The sequence below is a fragment of the Marmota monax genome, unplaced genomic scaffold (genome assembly GCF_021218885.2).
Source record: "Marmota monax isolate L192 unplaced genomic scaffold, Marmota_monax_Labrador192_F-V1.1 WCK01_AAM20220418_F8-fsc00001, whole genome shotgun sequence".
NCBI lineage: Eukaryota > Metazoa > Chordata > Mammalia > Rodentia > Sciuridae > Marmota > Marmota monax.
The window spans coordinates 312-21,321 of record NW_026693777.1 but is presented as its reverse complement, the minus strand read 5'-3'; the positions used below and the strand labels follow the sequence as shown (position 1 = coordinate 21,321).

The 21,010-nt window shown below is 35.5% G+C and overlaps 1 protein-coding gene across 3 annotated transcripts in view; it reads left to right on the top strand.

The window, feature by feature from the left end:
- Window positions 1-20,345, top strand: part of Snx6 (sorting nexin 6) — a gene marked incomplete at its 3' end in the record, with an annotated part of 40,836 nt that extends 20,491 nt beyond the window's left edge. For all 3 annotated transcript variants that reach the window (XM_046461822.1, XM_046461821.2, XM_058584460.1), the window contains 6 exon segments: window positions 2,013-2,134; window positions 3,959-4,082; window positions 8,805-8,900; window positions 11,098-11,203; window positions 17,135-17,210; window positions 20,306-20,345. In XM_046461822.1, coding sequence (XP_046317778.1) covers window positions 2,013-2,134; window positions 3,959-4,082; window positions 8,805-8,900; window positions 11,098-11,203; window positions 17,135-17,210; window positions 20,306-20,345 — 564 coding nt within the window.
- Window positions 20,346-21,010: the final 665 nt, after the last annotated feature.

Genomic DNA, 21,010 nt, shown 5'->3' with positions numbered 1-21,010 from the left:
GCTGGGATTGTGGCTCAGTGGCAGAGCGCTTGTCCCGTATGTGTGAGGCACTGGGTTAAATTCTCAGCACCGCGTATCAATAAATAAAATAAAGGTCCATAGACAATTAAAAAAAAAAAATATATATATATATATATATAATAAATAAATAAATAAAATATATATATAAATAAGTAAAATAAAGATATTGTCCAACTACAACTAAAAAATAAATATTAAAAAAAAAAGAGGCTGGGGATGTGGCTCAAGCGGTGGCGCGCTCACCTGACATGCGTGCGGCCTGGGTTCAATCCTCAGCACTACATACAAACAAAGATGTTGTGTCCACCAAAAACTAGAAAATAAATATTAAAAAAAAATTCTCTCTCTCTAAAAAAAAAAAAAAAGAAACTTAATTGAGGGGCTGGGGTTGTGGCTCAGTGGTAGAGTGCTCACCTAGCCGTGTGTGAGGCACTGGCTTCTATCCTCAGCACCACATAAAGATAAATAAATAAAGGTATTGTGTCCATCTACAAAACTTAATTGAAATGCTGGGAATTGATATTGGCCAAGTTATATTGTTATATTGTAAATTGTGTGCATGTATGAATATGTAACAACCAATCCCATCAATAAGTACAATTATAATGGACCATTTTTTTTAAATTAAATTTTTTTTATTTATATGTGACAGCAGAATGCATTGCAATTCATATTACACATATAGAGCACAATTTTTCATCTCTGGTTGTATACAAAGTATACTCACACCAATTTATGTCTTCATACATGTACTTTGGATAATAATGTCCATCACATTCCACCATCATTTCTAACCCCATGCCCACTCCCTTCCCCTCCCACTCCTTTGCCCTATCTAGAGTTTGTCTATTCCTCCCATGCTCTGCCTCCCTACCCCACTATGACTCAGCCTCCTTATATCAGAGAAAACATTTGGCATTGTTTTTTTGGGATTGGCTAACTTCACTTAGCACTGTCTTCTCTAACTCCATCTATTTACCTACATATGCCATGATTTTATTTTCTTGCTGAGTAATATTCCATTGTGTATATATGTCACATTTTTTCTTTATCCATTCATCTGTTGAAGGGCATCTAGGTTGGTTCCACAGTTTAGCTATTGTGAATTGTGCTGCTATAAACACTGATGTGCCTGTGTCCCTGTAGTATGCTGTTTTTAAGTCCTTTGGGTATAGACTGAGGACAGGGATAGCTGGGTCAAATAGTGGTTCCATTCCCAATTTTCCAAGAAATCTCCATACTTCTTTCCATATTGGCTGCACCAATTTGCAGTCCCACCAGCAGTGTATGATTGTAACTTTTTCCCCACATCCTTGCCAACACTTATTGTTGTTTGTATTCATTTTAATGGACCAATTTTTTAAAAGTGGGAAAAAACCAACAAAAAATAAAAATCATATTTGTATTTAATCATGCCTTTACAAAAATGGCATATATATTTACTGTATACATTTATTCAGTCTGTAGTCAGAGCTTAGAGCACATAGGAATTTGAGGATTCTGGGTTGCTGTGTAGGAGTCTGCAGATGGAAGTTTGAGAACAATTGTAAAACCAGAAAGTAGTGTTATGCTATGTTTTTGTTATGTTTTTGGTGTAAAGGACTTCAAGGATCTTAATTTCTAAAATTAGTGAAGCTCTGGAAGCACAGCATGGTGGTACAGACCTGTAATCCTAGCTACTCGGGAGCTGAGGCAGAGAGATTACAAATTAGAGGCCAGCAACAACCTGTCCCAATAAAAATAAGAAAGATTAGGGATGTAGCTTAGTGCTTTGCCTAGCAAGTGTGAGACTCTGGGCTCAATTCCAGTACTACAAAAACAAACAAAATCCCTGAAAACTAATGAAGTTCTCCAATCTGAATGTGATAGTTTACAGTGTTCAGTTCATTCAGGATACCTTTAAGTTTCCCAGACACCGTCTTATGGTGGCAGTGGTACAGTGTGGAAAGAAATGATAGTCCCTTAAAGTAAGTGATTTACTTTTATTATAGATTCCACCAGCACCACCAAGACCTGATTTTGATGCTTCAAGGGAAAAACTACAGAAGCTTGGAGAAGGAGAAGGGTCAATGACAAAGGAAGAATTCACAAAGATGAAACAGGAACTGGAAGCGTATGTGATGTTTTCTGTTGTTGTTTTGTTAGTTGTGTTTGTTAATGCCTTTTTTTGTGCTGATAGTCCATTCTTTTAATCATTTACCATTGTGACTCTGAAAGATGCAAGTTTAAGTCACACAACTAGTGTTAATGATCATGATCAGAGCCTACGGGAAAATTATAGAATCATTGTCTCCCTTGTAAAATTACTGTTTTAAATAAACTCTGGAAATTATAAACAGAGGATCCAAAAGCTTGTAAACAATAGTAGAAAGGGAACATGATGTTTTAAAGCAGAATGTATATCTTTTTTCACAAGGCCATAGTCATTTCCAATCTGGTTCTCTTTTTTTCAACTTGTGTATAATACTAAAACTTCTGTTTCTCATAGAAAGTGTTGAGCACTTTCTTCTTCTTCTTCTTCTTTTTTTTTTTTGACATGTAATAGTTTTCTTCTCCTTTTCTCTGCCTTTGACTTCTGACCAAAAGGAAAAGAATAGAAGCAAAGGAACCAGAGAATAGTTTAGAATTGTTTTTCATTAACTATTGGTTCTATATACACTATTAATGTGTTAAGTCCTTGGAAAATTGTGATAGTTTAAATTTCATTTTTAGCTTATTTGCTAAAAATACAGTTTTTCCCCTTTTATTGAACATTTATGCTTTGGAGTTTCTAAATTATTTCTATTTTGAGAGTTGTACAAGGAAATAATTGTCCTTGCTTTATTGTCACTTCCATATCTTTTTTTTATGGTCATTTCTCTTCTTGCATTTCTTTTTCTTCTCTTCCACTGAGTTTCAGTTTTCAAGCATATATTTATAGAGCTACTAGACTCCTCTTCAGAATAGCTACATAAACTCTTTTGAAAAGAAAAATTATCCAAATAGATCTTCTTTGTCAAAGTATAAAGTGACAGATATTTTAATTATTCTGTCAGTATGGGTGCAAGCAATAATCTGATAGCAAACATTTTTAAAGTTTATAAGATTGAAAACTGAAAATTAGGAAAGCATAATAATATTGGAGAATCTGTGATTTTCCAGTGGCCCTGATCATGATTCTTTTGTGGTCTGGTTAGGGGTTGGATAACAGAACCTTGGGTTTATTCTACTGCTACCTCCATCCTCTGCATCCTTCTTTTTTGTCTTCACTGAATGACTACCCTCACAGAGATCAAACTTCTCCCAACATTGATCCTGCTGGTTTGCTGGTATGTAAAACTTATCCTTCTTGCACGTAGTTGAAGCAAGAATATTGGGCTTTTTGAGTGTTTTCCTTCCCTCAAACTGACGTGTATTACTATATGTTCACTAGGATTCATTGATGGTGATATTAAAATCTCTTAAACACATTTCTTCAGTGTAATGGCAAAAACCAGTCTATGGTGTGTTTCTTGTGTGTTTGGGTCATTAGATGAAAATAATGATTAACATTGAAAATATGCTGAGGTTTGGATTTTGGTATGTTTTGTACTAAGGTATTTAAAATTAAAATCAGTAGTAAAAATTGAAACCTAAGGTTATATCATAATTTCTCTGGAGGTAAAAATAAACACCCCCATAGACCTTTAACATCAACTTGCATAGTGAGAAAAGTTTGTAAAATTTAAAAATATTAACATTTAGATATAATAAATACTATTAACCAGCATGAAGTCTTTTTTAGGGCTGTGTTTTATATATTTAATTAACAGTTCAATTAAAACCTTTGTTTACATGAATTGTATTTTGTATTCCTGATTTTGCTTTTAGAATAATCCAAAGTATTTCCTGAAAAAATTTATTGCAGATGACTTTCTAGTTGATAGTTTTTTGCCTTTAATTTTGTGTGTTGTTCTAGTGAATATTTGGCAATATTCAAGAAGACAGTTGCAATGCATGAAGTGTTCCTATGTCGTGTGGCAGCACATCCTATTTTGAGAAAAGATCTAAATTTCCATGTCTTCTTGGAATATAATCAAGATGTGAGTATCAAGTTGATGAATGCAGTAGTTCAGGTTTTTTAAAGAGTCATTAGAAAAGGTGGGAAGTAGTTAGTATAAAGCCTTTTTAAGAATGTTTTTATTTTTTTAAAAAAGTTTAAAGGGGCACATTTTCAGTAATACTGAAATATTTCATTAATTGAGTGGATTAATTAAAGAAATGGTGGTAAATCATGTTCTATTCTGAGCACCTATAATCCAAAACTATAAAATCCAAAACTTTCTGAGAACCAACTTGATGCTCAGTTTTGGAGCATTTTATATTTCTGGATTAAGTCTGCTCAGTTGGTAAAATCTGTGCAAATATTCCCAAATTCAAAAAACTCCAAAATCTGAAACGCTGTGTTTCCAAGTATTTTGATAAAAGTCACCCTGTACTTTTATCAAGTTGATACTGATATTTCATCCTGAATAGTGAACTTAAGAAATAAAGTGGGCTGGAGATGTAGCTTAGTAGTAGAGCACTTGCTTAACATGCCGGAGGCCCTGAGTTCAATCCTCATTATCTCACACACACACGGAAGATAGAATAGGGTTATCAAATTGATTACTGTTTTTAAATTTGAATTTGGGCCTTCTGAAGCTTTGTGGAGAATTCCAGGGAGGTTCTTGAGCTAAAAAATTCTAGATTATGGCTGGACATGGTGGTGCATACCTGTAATTCCAGTGACTTGAGAGGGTGATGCAGAAGGATCATAAGTTCAAGACCAGCCTCAGCAACTTAGTGAGTCCCTAAGCAATTTAGCAAAACCCTGTTTCAAAATAAAAAAAAAAAAAATAGAAAAGGGCTGGTTATGTAACTCAGTGGTAAAGTTCTAAGAGGAGGAAAATTTATTTGGCTCATGGTTTCAGTCTGTGGTTGGTTGGTACCATTGCGTTGGGAATGAATGGAGGCACAGCATCATTGTGGAAGGGCATGCAAGGGAAAGTTACTTACTTTATGGCAGCTGGGAAGCAGAGCAAGCTAAAGATTTCTTTATTCATAGTGCTGGCAAAATTTTATTTTAGTAGATAGTTGATACTTGTCATAGAACTTATATTTAGATGACAAGACTAATTCATAGCTTTTATGGAAAACATGTAGGATAGTGCTTAATTTGATTACAAGTTAACATCAGGATTAAAGAATTTTGCGAATATAAGCTTACTTTTCTGGTTTGGTTTTAGTAAATATAAATTATACATTAAGTTCAAGGCTACACTCAGCAATTTAGTGAAACCCTATCTCAATAAATAAATAAATAAAGTCTAGGGATGTAGCTTGATGGTGAAGCATCTCTGGGTGCTTTCAGAAAGCTTCGGGGTTCATACATTTTCTTACACCAAAGCAAATTTATTTATTATTTTTTCCTTATAAACAAGCATTTAAACAAACATGCCAGGCATAGTGATGCATGCCAATAATCCCAACTACCCAAGAGGTTGAGGCTGAGGATTTTGAGTTTAAGGTCAGCCTGGCAATTTAGTGAGACCTTGCTTAAAAAATGTATTTGTGTGTGTGTGTGTGCACGTGTGCGCATGCACGTGTGCATATATATACACACATATGTATATATGTATATGTATACGTATGTGTATGTGTGTGTGTATATTGGCACATACACACTTAGTAAGGAGGTTGATATATTCTAATAACCCCTTTTTTAAAATATTTTTTTAGTTGTAGTTGGACATGGTACCTTTATTTTATTCATACTTTTTTTTTTTTTTTTATGTGCTGAGGATTGAATCTAGTGCCTCACACATGCTAGGTGAGTGCTCTACCACTGAGCCAGAACCCCAGCCCCATAATAACTCTTTTAATATCAGCAAGTGGTGTTTTGGAGAAAGCCTAAAAAGATGGACTGGAGCTTAGTGCGATGGTGCATGCCTGTAATCCCAGCAACTCTGGAGGCTGAAACAGGAGGATTGCAAGTTTCAGGCCAGCCTCAGCAATTTAGTGAGGCTCAAAGCAACTTAGCAAGACCCTGTCTTAAAATAAAAAATTTAAATGGCTGGGAATGTAGCTTAGTAGCAAAGTGCCTGTAGGTTCAATCCTACCACTCGACCTCACCCCAGAAAAAAAGGACTGGAAAATGTTCTTTAATTGTTTACAGAGTGGACAGATGAACAGTTGAAGTATCACAGGGCCATGGGACTTAGGGGGAGACCTAGAAAGCCTTGTTCTTGTATTTAATTGAGAAAGGGCCACTGTTATGAGAAATAATAGCCTTTAATTTGCTTTACTTATCCAGTGGGGAATAGTCTTGAGTCTGTTTAACAACAGATTTTTTTTTTTTTTAATTGTATCAGGGATTGACCCCAGGGACACTTAACCACTGAGCAACATCCCCATTCCTTTTTATTTTTTATTTTGAGACAGGGTCTCCCTAAGTTGCTTAGGGCCTAGCTAAATTGCTGAGGCTGGATTTGAATCTGTGATCCTCTGCCTCAGCCTCTTGAGCTGCTGGGTTACATGTATGGGCCACCAAGCTGGGCTGGATATTTATTTATTTATTTATTTTTGGGTAGTGCTGGGAACCTAGGACTTTATGCATGGTAGGTAAGTGCTCTGTCACTGAGCTAAGTCCCCAGCCAACAGAGCATAATATATTTAATCCCCTAACTTCCATTAAATAAACTACCTCAATCAGTAGGCACACATAGGATCTTTTCATTGCCTTAGTATTACAGACTCTGAACAGACTTTTGTCTGTTCTCTTCTTCCTATTTCCATTAGTCATTCATACATCAAGACCATTGACTTCATTTTGACTCTTGTTAGCAGTTCTCCTGTGTACCTTTCTCTCATCTAGAGTACTTTCCCTATCATTTATAACAAACTTCCATCTTTTCATTTTCTGTAATAGCGAATTTCAACTCACATCAGTTTCTCTTGATCAGATGATAACCTTGGTTTCAGGAAAGTGGAAAACAATCAGAAATCAAATTCCTAAACTTCGTATGTTCCCCATAATGATCAACCACCTTGGCAGCCACACTCATTTATTAACTTTTATATTTTATTTTTGCTTCTTATTTTCTAGTTATCTTTTATATCTTTTTCCTGCCTAACTTGCCTGGCTAGAATTTCTAGGACATTGTTAACTGAAGTGGCAAAAGCAAGACATCCTTTCCTTTTTCCTGATGTTAAGGGGAAAGCATTCACCCTTGCACCCTTAAAGATGATGTTAGTTGTGGACTCTTTTTTTTTTTTTAGTTGTAGATGGACACAATATCTTTGTTTTATTTGTTTATTTTTTATATGGTGCTGAGGATCGAGCCTAGTGCCTCACGCATGTGAAGCAAGTGCTCAACCACTGAGCTACAACCCCAGCCCAGTTGTGGACTTTTTATAGATGTTCTCTGTCAGCTTGAAGAACAATTCAGTCTTAGTGTATGGTAACTGGCCCCAGTGTGTCATGGGAGAAAGAGGCAGACAGATCTAGGATTGCAGAATGCAGTTTTAGAGGTCTTGCTAAAAGTGTGGTTCAAGGTAGCAACATGACCAGTTGGATCCACACAATTTGGGTTAGAAGGATATGTGTATATATAAGTTAGGACAAAAGTGACTTCATCTTAGCTAGAATATACCTCTTTAATCTTAAGCTCTAATATTAAAGAGTCAGGCACATTCCTTAGAGCCAGAGTCTAGTCATAAGGTTCCATATAGCCCTCAACCAACTAGGGTTACTCCGGATCAGTTATGGTAGTTATTACTCAAGATGTCTAAGTCTTATGGGCATTGAAGTCATGGCAATGTGTAAGGAAATTAGATGGTGTGTTGCTTTATAGGGCACCTTGATGCAGCAAGCACTAGGAGTCAAAAAGAGTTAGCTGCTTCTCACTTTTACTCTTGGATGACCATTCATCCATTCAAAGTCATCTTTTGTGTTTCTTATACTATGAGTTGCTGACACCCAACACAGGATAAAGAGTTGATATTTGGATGAGTTCAGAGTGAGAAATTTGCAGAATATATTTTCAGAGGTATTACAGAATCATATGATGATATATTTTACCTCAGTAAATTTCATGTTTAAAAGGACTCCTGAGTTAATTTTTTTTAAACATTTTTATTCGTTATTGATGGATTTTTAATTTTATTTATTTATTGGCATGTAGTGCTGAGAATCGAACCAGTGCCTCACACATGCTAGGCAAGCACTCACCACTGAGCCACAACCCCAGCCCCTGAGTTAAATTTTTATTGTTATTGTATTATATATAGTACTTGACAAAGTAAGGTGAAAGGGCTACTTATAACAGAATTATCAAATATGCTTGTAAAATTGGACTTATCTAGACCTTATTGTAGTCCACCTGAATCTTTTAGAGTAAGGCTGGAGTTATTACCAAACTTTTTAGTACTAGGGATTGAACCCAGGAACACTCTACCACTGAGCCCTTTTTTATTTTGAGACATGATCTTGTTGAGTCGCTCAGTCTGGCCTTGAGCTTGCTGTCTTCCCACCTCACTCCCGTAAGTATTATAGACACAGCAGAAGCCTATAGGGATTATAGGTGTGTACCATCATGCCTAGCTTAAAATCCTCTTTTATGCCCTAAAGTTTGAAAACTGTTAATACACATGATGAAATTTCCATTTTAAGTTTAAAAACTTGGGATTCTTTTGAGATTATAAGTTAAATGTCTAAGATAAAAGACATACTACTTTGCATTTGTAACCTTAAAAAAATGCTAATTGTAATTACCTTTCTTCAGTTGAGTGTGCGAGGAAAAAATAAAAAAGAGAAACTTGAAGATTTCTTTAAAAACATGGTTAAATCAGCAGATGGAGTAATTGTTTCAGGAGTAAAGGTAAGACTTGATTAACAGTGTAATTGGTTGAAAATTTGCTTCTTTCATTATTTAATTATTTATTTTTGTGGTGCTGGGGATTGAACCCAGGGCCTTGTGCATGCAAGGCAAGCATTCTACCAGCTGCGCTGTATCCCCAGACCGAATTTACTTCTTTTGAAAGGGAAATAGATTGAGATTTTGTATGTTCAGAATTAGAGTAAGAATTTGGACAATAGAATCCTTAGGCCTGGGAAATTGTGTCCCTACCCTGGCTCTCTTTAGTGAGTTCTTTTCTCCAAGGAGTGAGAAGTCTGCAGTCCAGGAGATTTATCCATCTGGAGTTACTTCTTTACAATAAAGACCATGTTGCAGATATCTCAACTCCCGTGTTTCCTTGCCCAAATCCAAAGCCACCTTCCAGGTTCTGCATAGATGTCTTCTCCCCAGCTGTGCTGCTGCTGTGCATTTCATGGATGGTGAAGGGGTGATTGTAGGGCAGCTAAGTAAAGGGGAGGGGCAAGGGAAAAGATCAGTGTGCAGGTTGAAATGTTCACCTGTATATGCCCAAGGACCCTCTAGGTATAGGTTAGAGCTGTAGGGTGGAATAAGAAGAGGGGCTGCAAATGTTTTTACACTTGCCCTTAGCTTAGCCTTGCAAATATTAAGAGATAGACCTAGAATCAGATTTGAAGTTAGAAGATCTCATTTGAAGTTTTAGTGTTGCCTTCTGCTGCTATATGTTCTTGGGGAAAGTTTCTTTCTCTGAATTTTATTTTTTCCATTTCCAAAATGGGGTTAATAATATGACCTAGCTCACAGAATTATTGAAAAGACTGAATAAGATAATATGTGTAATAATACTTAGAAAGCTAATTATTTATTAAATTAATTATTTACTTACAGTTTATAAAAGTCTTGATATAAAACACTAGTTCTCAAAATGTGGTGTACTGAAACCTAGACCTCAAGATCCTTTTATTTTTATTTATTTTTTTTATAAGTGGACACAATGTCTTTATTTTACTTTATGTGGTACTGAGGATAGAACCCAGTGCCTCATGCATCCTAGGCGAGTGCTCTACCCCTGAGCCACAACCCCAGCCCCCAAGACCCTTTTAAAGCAAGTCTTCAAGGTCAAAACCATTTTCATAAAATTATTATGATACTTTTTGCCTTTTTTTACCATGTTGATAGTTAAAACTAGCATATATGAATTAAAGATTTTTAAACATTTTTGTCAATACTAACTCTTGCTGCTTGTGTTCTATTGATGTAAGTCTCACATTATTAACTGATATTTTTCCAATGAAACATTGCTAGTTTAGAAGGGGTAAAAGTACTGTGAATATATGATTTTTCACTTCTCATGTATACATGGCTTTATTTTTTTTTAAAGATTGACTACAGTGGTTAATCATATCATTGCTCCCAGATAGGTAATTTGGCCAGTTTCCCCAGAGCAGTCAGCCCTAATGAGTAAGGTGTGGAAGCCACAGAATAGCTCATAGATTGTCTGTTAGACCAAGAAAATCAATGTTTACTTCTAGTGACAGAATTTTTCTTTTTCTGAAAAACAATTGATCACTCCCACTGGCATTAAGGTGTCTGTTGAAGTAGAGCACAAGTAGGAACACGTTTCAGAGTAAAACATGGGAAAGTGAACCATAAGAGGATCTCTGAGCCTTCAGCTACAAAACTATAGATATCTTTTGTTTTAATATTTATTTTTTAGTTATAGGTGGACACAATATCTTTATTTTATTTGTATGTGGTGCTGGGGATCGAACCCAGCGCCTCACACATGGTAGGCGAGTGCTCTACCTCTGAGCCATAGCCCCAACCCTAGATGTCTTACTTGATAGAAAGGTAAGCCAGATACTTAAGGTAGGTGTGGTGGTACATGCTAGTAATCCCAGCTACTTAGGAGACCAAAACAGGATGATGACAAATTTGAGGCCATTCTGGACAACATAGCAAGCAAGTCCCTCCCTCTCAAAAAAAAAAAAAAAAAAATCCCAAAACAAAGAAAGAAATGCATGTCTATTAAAGTCTTAATATGTTCATAAAATCGATTTTAAACTCTTGATTTTTAGAGGATATAGCTGTGCTGTTTTCCTGATAATCTTTGTATGTTTATAATGTTGACAAAGTTATTTCTATATCATACTAAAGCAAAATAAGTGAAAAAAGCTCATATTTTCTTTTGATTCTATAGGATGTAGATGATTTCTTTGAGCATGAACGAACTTTCCTTTTAGAATATCATAACCGAGTTAAGGATGCGTCTGCTAAGTCTGATAGGATGACAAGATCCCACAAAAGTAAGACTTTTTTTTTTTGTGTGTGTGTGTGTGTGTGGCTTTAGCTTGAAATTTTTAATGGAATAATAATAATAAGGCTGACTTGTTACTTAGAGTTTGTAAAAGTCTTGATATGAAACAGTGGTTCTCAAACTGTGGTCTATTGAAGCTTAGACCCCAAGTGAGTCTGCAAGGTCCAAAATTATTTTCATAAAAATACTGTAGATACTTTTTTGCCTTTTTCACCATTCTGACATTTACACTGATGATGCAAAGGAAAAAATGGATAAAACTCTTTGTGCCTTAGTATATACAAATCAAGGCAGTAGCATCAGACTTTACTAATAATAGTCACTGTAGTTTTTCCTGCCATGACTTACAATTTTCTAAAAATGTAACTTTGATGTAGCAGCAAAAATTATAACAAATCTCCACCCCAGAGTTCACATTTTTTAAATATTGAGTGATAAAATGGGAAATATCTATAAAGCACTTTGCATACTAAAATGTTATGATTCTCTCTGGAAGAGCATTTTAAATACTGTTGAGTTGTGACTGAACTAAGTGCTTTTTCCATGGAATACCATATTTACTTGTAAGAACAACTAACAGATTTCCCAAACAACCAGGGCATAATGCCACAAATTGTGTATATAAAAGATTCATTCAAAGTACAAGATAGATCAATGAGGTTTATGAACAGCTTATTTGAGTATATTTAGTATTTTTTTTATAATTAGTATTTATAAGATTTGGTGTCAAAGTGTACAGTTTAATCTAGTAAAAATTGTGAACATGTATCCATAACCCCTGAAAGTGGCCTTTAGTGTATACTTTTTTTTTTTTTTTAAAGAGAGAGAATTTTTTTTAAAAAATATTTTTATTTTAGTTCTCGGCGGACACAACATCTTTGTATGTGGTGCTGAGGATCGAACCCGGGCTGCACGCATGCCAGGCGAGCGCGCTACTGCTTGAGCCACATCCCCAGCCCTAGTGTATACTTTTTATTGTTGAGTTTTGTTTTTTGTTTTTTTTTTTATACCGAATAGTATTCTATTGTATGGATATGCCAACATAATCATTTGTTCATTTGCCTATTGGTGAACATTTGAGTCATTTCTAACTTGTGTCTATTACATTATCCACCTGCATGTCTCTTTGCATGGATGCAAATTTAACTTTTTAGGAAACTGGCACTTTTTTCATAATGATTATCCCATTTTGCATTTCCAAGAGCAGTGACGTGAGAGTTCAGTTGCTCCACATCCTTGTCAGTCTTTTTTTATTAGCATTATTTTTTAACTAATACATAAAAACATAAAAATTATGTATATTAATGCAGTATTAAGTGACATTTTAATATAGGCACATTGTATAATATTTAAACCACATTAAACATCTGTCTCTGAACATTTATTATCTTTATGGTGAAGACTTTAAAATCTTTTCTTTAGCTTTTTGAAATGTACCTTATTCTTACCTTTTGCCACCCTACTGTGTAGTAGCACACCAGAACTTCTTTCTCCTAATAAAAAATATGGGGAGAAAAGGACCGCCTTGCTCCTAACTACAACTTAATACCCATTGATCAACCTTTTATCATTATTCCCTCCCCCTTCTCTCCTTAGCCTCTGATAATCACTGTTCTACTCTCAACTTCTATGAGTAGTGTCTACATATGAGTGAGATCATGTACTTGTCTTTCTGTGCCTGGCTTATTTCAGTATATATTGTTGGGAGTCTCCTTGAGAACTCCCCAGGCCTTTCAAACATGACGGTGGGCAAATTGCCAGTGGGCGGCTAGAACTCCCTGGGCCTTTCAGATAAGGAGCCCCTAATGCAACATGGCGGCAGGCAAGTTGCCAGTGGGCGGATAACAAGTTGTTTTGAAAATTTTCTAATTGGTCCTCCCATCTTCTGTGATCGTGGACAGCTCATGCCCCCCATGAATCTTATGCAGGGTGGACGTGCGTGCACCATAGGTGATGATCTGACCTTTACTATGATTGGCCCCCGGAGCTTCCTGGTTTAAGATAACTGACTCTCACTTTCTATATAAACTAGCACCAGCTTGCAGTAAAGTGCTTCATCTTGTCACTGCTATCTGTGTGTGTGCATTTTAATCTCCGACAACGAAACTTCTCCTTTCATATATGATGATCTCCAGTTCCATCCACATTATTGCAGATGTCAGGGTTTTATGTCTGAACACTATTCTATTTTTATTTACCATGTTTTCTTCATTCATTCATCAGTTGATTGATGGTTATCTTGTTTACAGTTTTTTTAATATTTATTTTTTAGGTGTAGTTGGACACAATACCTTTATTTAATTTATTTATTTTTATGTGGTGCTGAGGATTGAACCCAAGGCCTCGCACATGCTAGGCGAGCGTTCTACTGCTGAGCTACAACCCCTTGTTTACAATTTTTGGCTATTGTGAATAGTGCTGCAATGAACATGGGAATACAGATGTCTCTTCAGAATTCTGATTTCACTTCTTTGGGATTTATCCCCAGTAATAGAATTGTTGGATCATATGGTAGTTCTACTATAATTTTCAAGGATTCTTCATATTGTTTTCTGTAATGACTTTTACTAACTTAATAATCCCACCACAGTGTGCAAGTATTTTCTTTTCTTCATAGGTCGCTAGCTTTTACCTTTGATTTACATTTTCCTGGTGATTAGTTATGTTGAATTTTTTTTTTCCTTGCAATACTGGGGTTGAATCCAGGTTCTCAGGCACAGTAGGCAAGTTTTCTACCACTGAGCCACATCTTCAGCCCCAGCCCTTTTTTGAGACAAGGTCTTGCTAAGTTGCCCAGGCTGATCATGAACTTGTTATCTTCCTGCCTTAGCCTCCCAAGTAACTGGGATTACAGATGTGTGCCATAATGCTTGGCACTATTGAACATTTCTTAATATACCTCTTGGCCATTATATGTTGTCTTTTAACAAATGTCTAGGTTTGTTGCACATTTTAAAAAATATTTATTTTTAGTTGTCTAGGTTAGTTGCACATTTTAAAAAATATTTATTATTTTTTAGTTTATTTATTTATTTTTAGTTTATTTATTTATTTTTGTGTGGTGAGTGCTCTACCACTGAGCTATAACCCCAGCCCATGTTACACATTTTTTAATTAGGTTAATCCTTTTTTTTTTTTTCTTTTTTGGCTATTGAATTTTTGAGTTCCTTATGTATTCTAGATATCAATATCAAATATACATATTATAAATATTTTCTGTCATTCTTCAGATTGTCTCTTTATTATTTCCTTTGCCGTGCAGCTTTTTTTTTTTTGATACAGTCCCACAAGTTTGTTTTTCTCTATTTCCTGTATGTTGGGGGTTTTTCTCAAAAAAATTTTTGCCTAGTTTTTTTGGGGTTTTTTGTTTGTTTGTTTGTTTGTTTTGATACCAGGGATTGAACCCAGGGGCACCCACTGAGCCACATCCCCACCCCTTTTTAAAAAGTTTTTTTATTTTGAGACAGGGTCTCACTAAGCTGCTTAGGGCCTCTCTACATTGCTGAAGCTAGCCTTGAACTTGTGATCCTCCTGCCTCAGCCTCCCAAGCTTCTGGGATTACAGGTGTGCACCACTGCGCCTTGCTAAATCTTTACCTATTCTGATGTCCTAAAGTATTTCCCTTGTATTTTCTTCTGGTGGTTTCATAGTTTCAGGTTTATATAAGTCTTTAAACTATTTTGGATTCATTTTTTGACTGATGAGAGGTAGGGGTCTAGTTTTATTCTACTGGATATAAATATCCAATTTTTCCAGCACCATTTATTTAAAAGATGGCTCTTTCTTCAATGTGTTTCTTAGCACCTATGTCAAAAGTCAGATGACTGACTGTAAATCCATGAGTTTGTGTCTAGGCTCTATTCTCTTGCATTGGTCTGTGTGTCTGTATTTATTGCTAATATTATCAGTTTAATTACTAAGCTTGGTACTCTGTTTTGAAGTCAGCATATTGTGTCCTGCTTGCTTTTTTCCCTCAAAATATCTTTGTTTATTCAGTGTGTGTGTGTGTGTGTGTGTGTGTGTGTGTGTCGGGGAGGTTCCGTATGAATTTTAGGACTGTTTTTTGTAGTTCTGTGAAGAATGCCATAGGTATTTTGATTGGAATTGCATTGAATCTGTGGATTGCAACTTTACTAAGTTTGTAGTGTGTAGTGTGTACCTGGCATACTAATGGGTTTTAATTTATAAGTATAAGAAGTGTATTAAGTTGTCCATGGTGGCACATGCCTATAATCCCAGCTACTCAAGATGCTCAGGTAGGAGGACCACAGATTTGAGGCTAGTTTCACAAGCTTAGCAAGACTCTCCCTCAAAATGGGCGGGGCGGGGGGGGGAAGAAGAAGAAGTGGGAGTAGCTCACTGGTAAAGTGCTTCTGATTTCAATTCCTTGTACTGCAAAAAAACAACAACAAGAATTTCATTGATAATGATTTTAGAGTCCACATTACAAGTAATTATTGAGTTTGGTGTAATAATAAAGAAGAATATCCATGATTATTTGAAAAGGTTAGTAGAATACCTCTTCCTTTTCTAGTTATATATCCGTGTAGGCTGGATTTTTTCCCCCCACATACTTAAAAGCAGTATTATCATAGTAGATCGAATGAAAAGCAGATTGAATGAATGCAGAAGCAGATAATGAGAATCTATTGTCTATTGAACCAGGTACAACAGAGATATATAAAAATGTAATGTTGTCATGCTGCTCCCTAATTTTTTAAAAAATAGCTCTTTTTCATTTGAAAGTTTACTTATGTAAATATGGGTTTAAACAGGCTGGGTTTAAATGTAGCTCAGTGGTATGTTAATTTTATTTTTTCCTTTTATTTATGTTTTGTGGTGCTGGGAATTGAACTCAGTGCCTTACATGTGCTAAGAAGCACTTTACTTCTGAGCCACATTTCCAGCCCTAATGCTATTAATTTTAAATAAATTACTAAATGTTCAAAATTTTTGTTTTACATTTTTGAAAAATATACAGTATATATTGATAGATAATAACACATGTAAAAAGAAGCTCTTCAGATTCCTCAGTAATTTTTAAGAATGTAAAGGAATCCTAAGATCAAAATTTGGATAACCTCCGAAATAGGGTCAAGTCAATAGAGTGAGTACTTAGAATCATTAACCTCCATTTTATAGTAACAGGAGAAAAGAAGTCTCTGGCTTGGCTACTTCTGTTCTTGTGTCATTCTTTTGTGAGGGTTTCTGTTACCAATAACCAAGCCAGGAAACCTGCCTGGATCCCAGCTGGCCAGTTTCAGTTACTGTTTCAGTTAGCTTTTCATCACTGTGACGAAAAGACCTGACAAGAACAATTTAGAGGGGAAAAGTTTATTTTGGCTCACAGTTTCAGAGGTTTGATATCAGATTATTGGAACAGTTTGCTGGTTGGTCACCCTGCTTTATTTTTCTCCACAGAATTTTTTAATATCTAAAATCCTTCTCAGGTGGAGTTTACCACTACTATGACATAAATATGTTCAATAAGATCCATTGTCACAAGATCAAATCTAAACTCTTATCATGGCCTATATGATCTTTTATTCCATTCACTCCCCTATGCATCCTGCAGTCCCACCCCAGGCTCTTTGAATATACTATTCTTCTTTATGATATGTATTTCTCTTATTCCCTTTATGCAAAATGTTATCCTTTTGTTTGGTAAAGATTTGCTCATCATACAAACTCCAGCTCATTCTATAGTTTTGTAAATCCTTTCTTGACTTACTGAAGTAGGAATCATCTGTTTCCTCTGTTCTTAAAGCAGTTTTCACATATACCCAATATAATATCCACTGAATTGTTATGGTTGTTTGTGTTATTTCCTTTACTTGATTTGGTGTATCTCTTGCAGATAGCTGTTCAGTCAGTATTTTTAAATTAATGACCAAATATATTTTTGAAACTTTTTCCATAGGTGCTGCAGATGATTACAATAGAATTGGTTCTTCATTATATGCTTTAGGAACTCAGGATTCTACAGATATATGCAAGTAAGGATTCTAATTAAAAACATTATTAGATATAAGCAAAATAATTTGTTGGCATACTTGTAATCTCTAGGCAGGCATTTTGGAATATTTTTGTCAAAGCATTGATAATAAGAAATGTTTTTATAAACTTGAGTTGATTCATTTTTTCTTATCTAATATTTTTTAAATCTGAAAAATAAAATAAGCTTTAGTATGTAGTTTTAGTATTTACAATCTTCTGTTAGATGAAAGTGGGATATTTATGTATTAGAGAATTTTTTAGTGTTGTTTATCATAAATAATAAATGTTATTTTGAAATTTTATATACAGGAGTTGGGGTGAGTGTGTGTGTGTGTGTGTGTGTGTGTGTATTTCATTGGAGCTTGGACTTTTTTTCCTTCCATACTGGGGAAGGAAGTGCACCCAGGGACACTTCACTGAGCTACATCCACACCCTTTTTATTTTTTTATTTTGATACAGGGTCTTGCTAAGTTCTTTAGGGCCTCACTAAGTTGCTGAGCCTGGCCTCAAACTTGGGATTCTTTATTGACTTTATGCTAGTTGTTTTAACTAGTTAATTTTAGTTGCTCCTATAATATTACTTGTTTATTGAAAAATAATTCAAATATATATTTGTTTGCTTATTTATTTATTTATGATATTGGGGATTGATCCTAGCGACTTGTGCATTCTAGGCAAGGGTTTTACCATCGAGCTCCATTCCCAGCTGTTTTTTTGGGAGTGGGGCGGGGACCAAGGATTGAACTCAGGGGCACTCAAACATTGAGCCACATCCGCAGCCCTATTTTGTATTTTATTTAGAGACAGGGTTTCATTGAGTTGCTTAGTGCCTTGCTGTTGCTGAGGTTGGCTTTGAACTCACAATCCTCCTGCCTCAGCCTCTTGAGCCACTGGGATTACAGGTGTACGCCACTGGCCCAGCCTTAGCTGTTTTTTTTTTTTTTTGTTTTGTTTTGTTTTGGTTTGAATATTTATTTTTTGGTTGTAGTTGTCAATACCTTTATTTTTATTTATTTATTTATTTAATGTGGTGCTGAGGCTCTAACCCAGGGTCTCGCAGGTGCTAGGCAAGCGCTCTACCGCTGAGCCACAACCCCAGTCCCTAAACCTTAGCTGTTTTATTTCTTGTATTTTGAGACAGAATCTTGCTTAGTTACTGAGGCTGACTTCAAACTTGTGATTCTTCTGCCTTAGTCTCTGGAATAGCCAGAGGCATGCACCACAACACTTAGATCAAATACATTTTATTTTATTTTATTTATTTATTTTTTTCAAATACATTTTAAAACAATGTTTCATAATTCATTTCTTTTTTCAAGACATATTCTTGAACTTTCCTCTTCTCTAAATGTGTTTAGTACACATTTAAGGGCCAATATTTGGAACAAAGCAAGAGATCATAACTTACAATAATGAAGATTCTATCTCGCCAAAGAGTTAAAATTTTTTTTCTCTTGTACTAGGGATTGAACCCAGAGGCATTCTGTCACTGAGCTATATTCCCAACCCTTTTATTATTTTTTTTTTTTTAATTTTGAGACAAAGTTGCTGAGGTTGACTTTGAATTGATCTTCCTGCCTCAGCCTCCCAAGTTGCTGGAATTATAGACATGTGAAGAATTAATACTTAAGTCTTTGATAAGAAGAAAAAAATAAACCTTGCCATGCTATCAAACAATCTGTTAAGGCAAGTTGTGTTCAGTAAAACAAAGTTTATTAAATAGTGTGTTTTTTTGGCGGGGAGGGGAGGGGTGTCAGAGATTGAACTCAGGAGCACTCCACCACTAAGCCACATCCCCAGCACTATTTTGTACTTTATTTAGAGACAGGGTCTCACTGAGTTGCTTAGGCTCTCAAGGTTGCTGAGGCTTGCTTTGATCTTCTTGTCTCAGCCTCCCAAGCCAATGGGATTACAGGTGTGCACCACTGCACCTGGCTTAAATTGTGGTTTTGCTTTCTGTAGTTTGCCCTAATCCAATTATCATGCCATTTATGATTATGTATTTTACAGAATGCTTTTTAATAGTTTCACGTGGCCTTGAATATGCTGAACATACAGTCTACCATTGAGCTATAAACCTAGTCCCTGTGATACTGTTTTTTGGTTTTTGTTTTGTTTTGTTTTGGTACCAGGGGTTGAACCCAAGGGCGATTAACCACTGAGCCATATCCCCAGCCCTTTTTTATATTTTATTAGTGACAGGGTCTCACTGAGTTGCTCAAGGCCTTGCTAAATTAGTGAGGCTCATTTGAATTTGATATCCTCCTGCCTCAGCCTCTCAACCACTTGGGATTATAGGTGAGCCCACCATGCCAGGCGAGATAGTTTTTAATTGATATCAGCATTTGACAGACTGTTTAGTAAAGGGAAAATTAATTCTGAGCTAGGAATTGGTTGTTCATTTTCATTACTTTTCAAAACAAAGTAGCTATATTTGAAAATGTTTAAAATAAAACTATCACTGAGCATGTAGCACATGCTTGTAATCCCAGAAACTCAGAGGAGACTGAAGCAGGAGGATCCCAAGTTTGAGACCCAGCCTCAGCCTCTTAGTGAGATCCTCAGCAACTTAGTGAGAGTCTGTTGCAAAATAAAAAGGACTGGAGAGGTAGCTCAGTGGTAAAGTACCCCTGGATTCAATTACAGTATCAAAAATGTAAAACATAACTCTCCAGTAACTTTAAGAAGTTCTCCAGCTTCAGTACTGTCAGTCAACCTTTTGTCTCTTTCAGTGTAATTGCTTTGTATTTCTGTAATAATGTTGAAAGTACAGCCTCTATTTAGTATTATGTGATATATTACTTGAAGGAATATCAAGATAAATTTTAAGTTTGGTATATGGCTTAGATTGTGTCTTGAAATGAAATGGGGAAATTTCCTGTAACAGATTTCAAGTAATGTGTTATATTGGTGGAAGTATAGGAGGTTTTTCCTGAACTAAATGAAGTCTCCAGTTAATAAGACCATTGAATTTTTTATATTAGGAAACAATAATGCTCATTAATGAAATGGTTTGGGAACATATTCTGTAAATATCTGATGTGGGAAATTATTTCAAATGTAGCTTCTGATGAAAATATTTTTCCCTTCCAGGTTTTTCCTCAAAGTTTCAGAACTGTTTGATAAAACTAGAGTAAGTACTAAATTCTGGAGATCTACTGCATAGTGATATATCTGTACTATAATGAACAATATTGTATTGTATACTTAAAAATCTGCTAAAAGGATACATCTTGTGTCATGTATTATTACCATAATAATTTTTTTTCAAAAAGGTAATTAAGCCTTTGAGGATCTAAATCTCTGCATATAGTAATGTTTAACTTGTAGTTGTGTTTAATTTATTGAGGAAGATGAATATATTTCAGGATTATGATAGATTTTAATTCCACTGAGAGTTTTTCAGGAAGTTGTTTTTGTTAAAGAGTTTTGGTATTTGTATAAAAGAAAACATTCATTAGGAAGATAGAGTTTGGGGCTGTTGCTGGGGCTCAGCGGTAGCACACTTGCCTGGCATGTGTGAGGCACTAGGCTCAATTCTCAGCACTGCATTTGATAAATAAAATAAAAGTCTATAGACAACTTAAAAAAAAAAAAAAGAAGACCTAGTTTATTTTTTATGAAGAACAATCAATCCTTTTCTGGAGCTTTGTAAATTCAGAGGAAGTCTTAGATTCATTTTAACTATATCAAGACTGGATTGGGGCTGGGGATGTGGCTCAAGCGGTGGTGCACTCGCCTGGCATGCGTGTGGCCCGGGTTCGATCCTCAGCACCACATACAAACAAAGATGTTGTG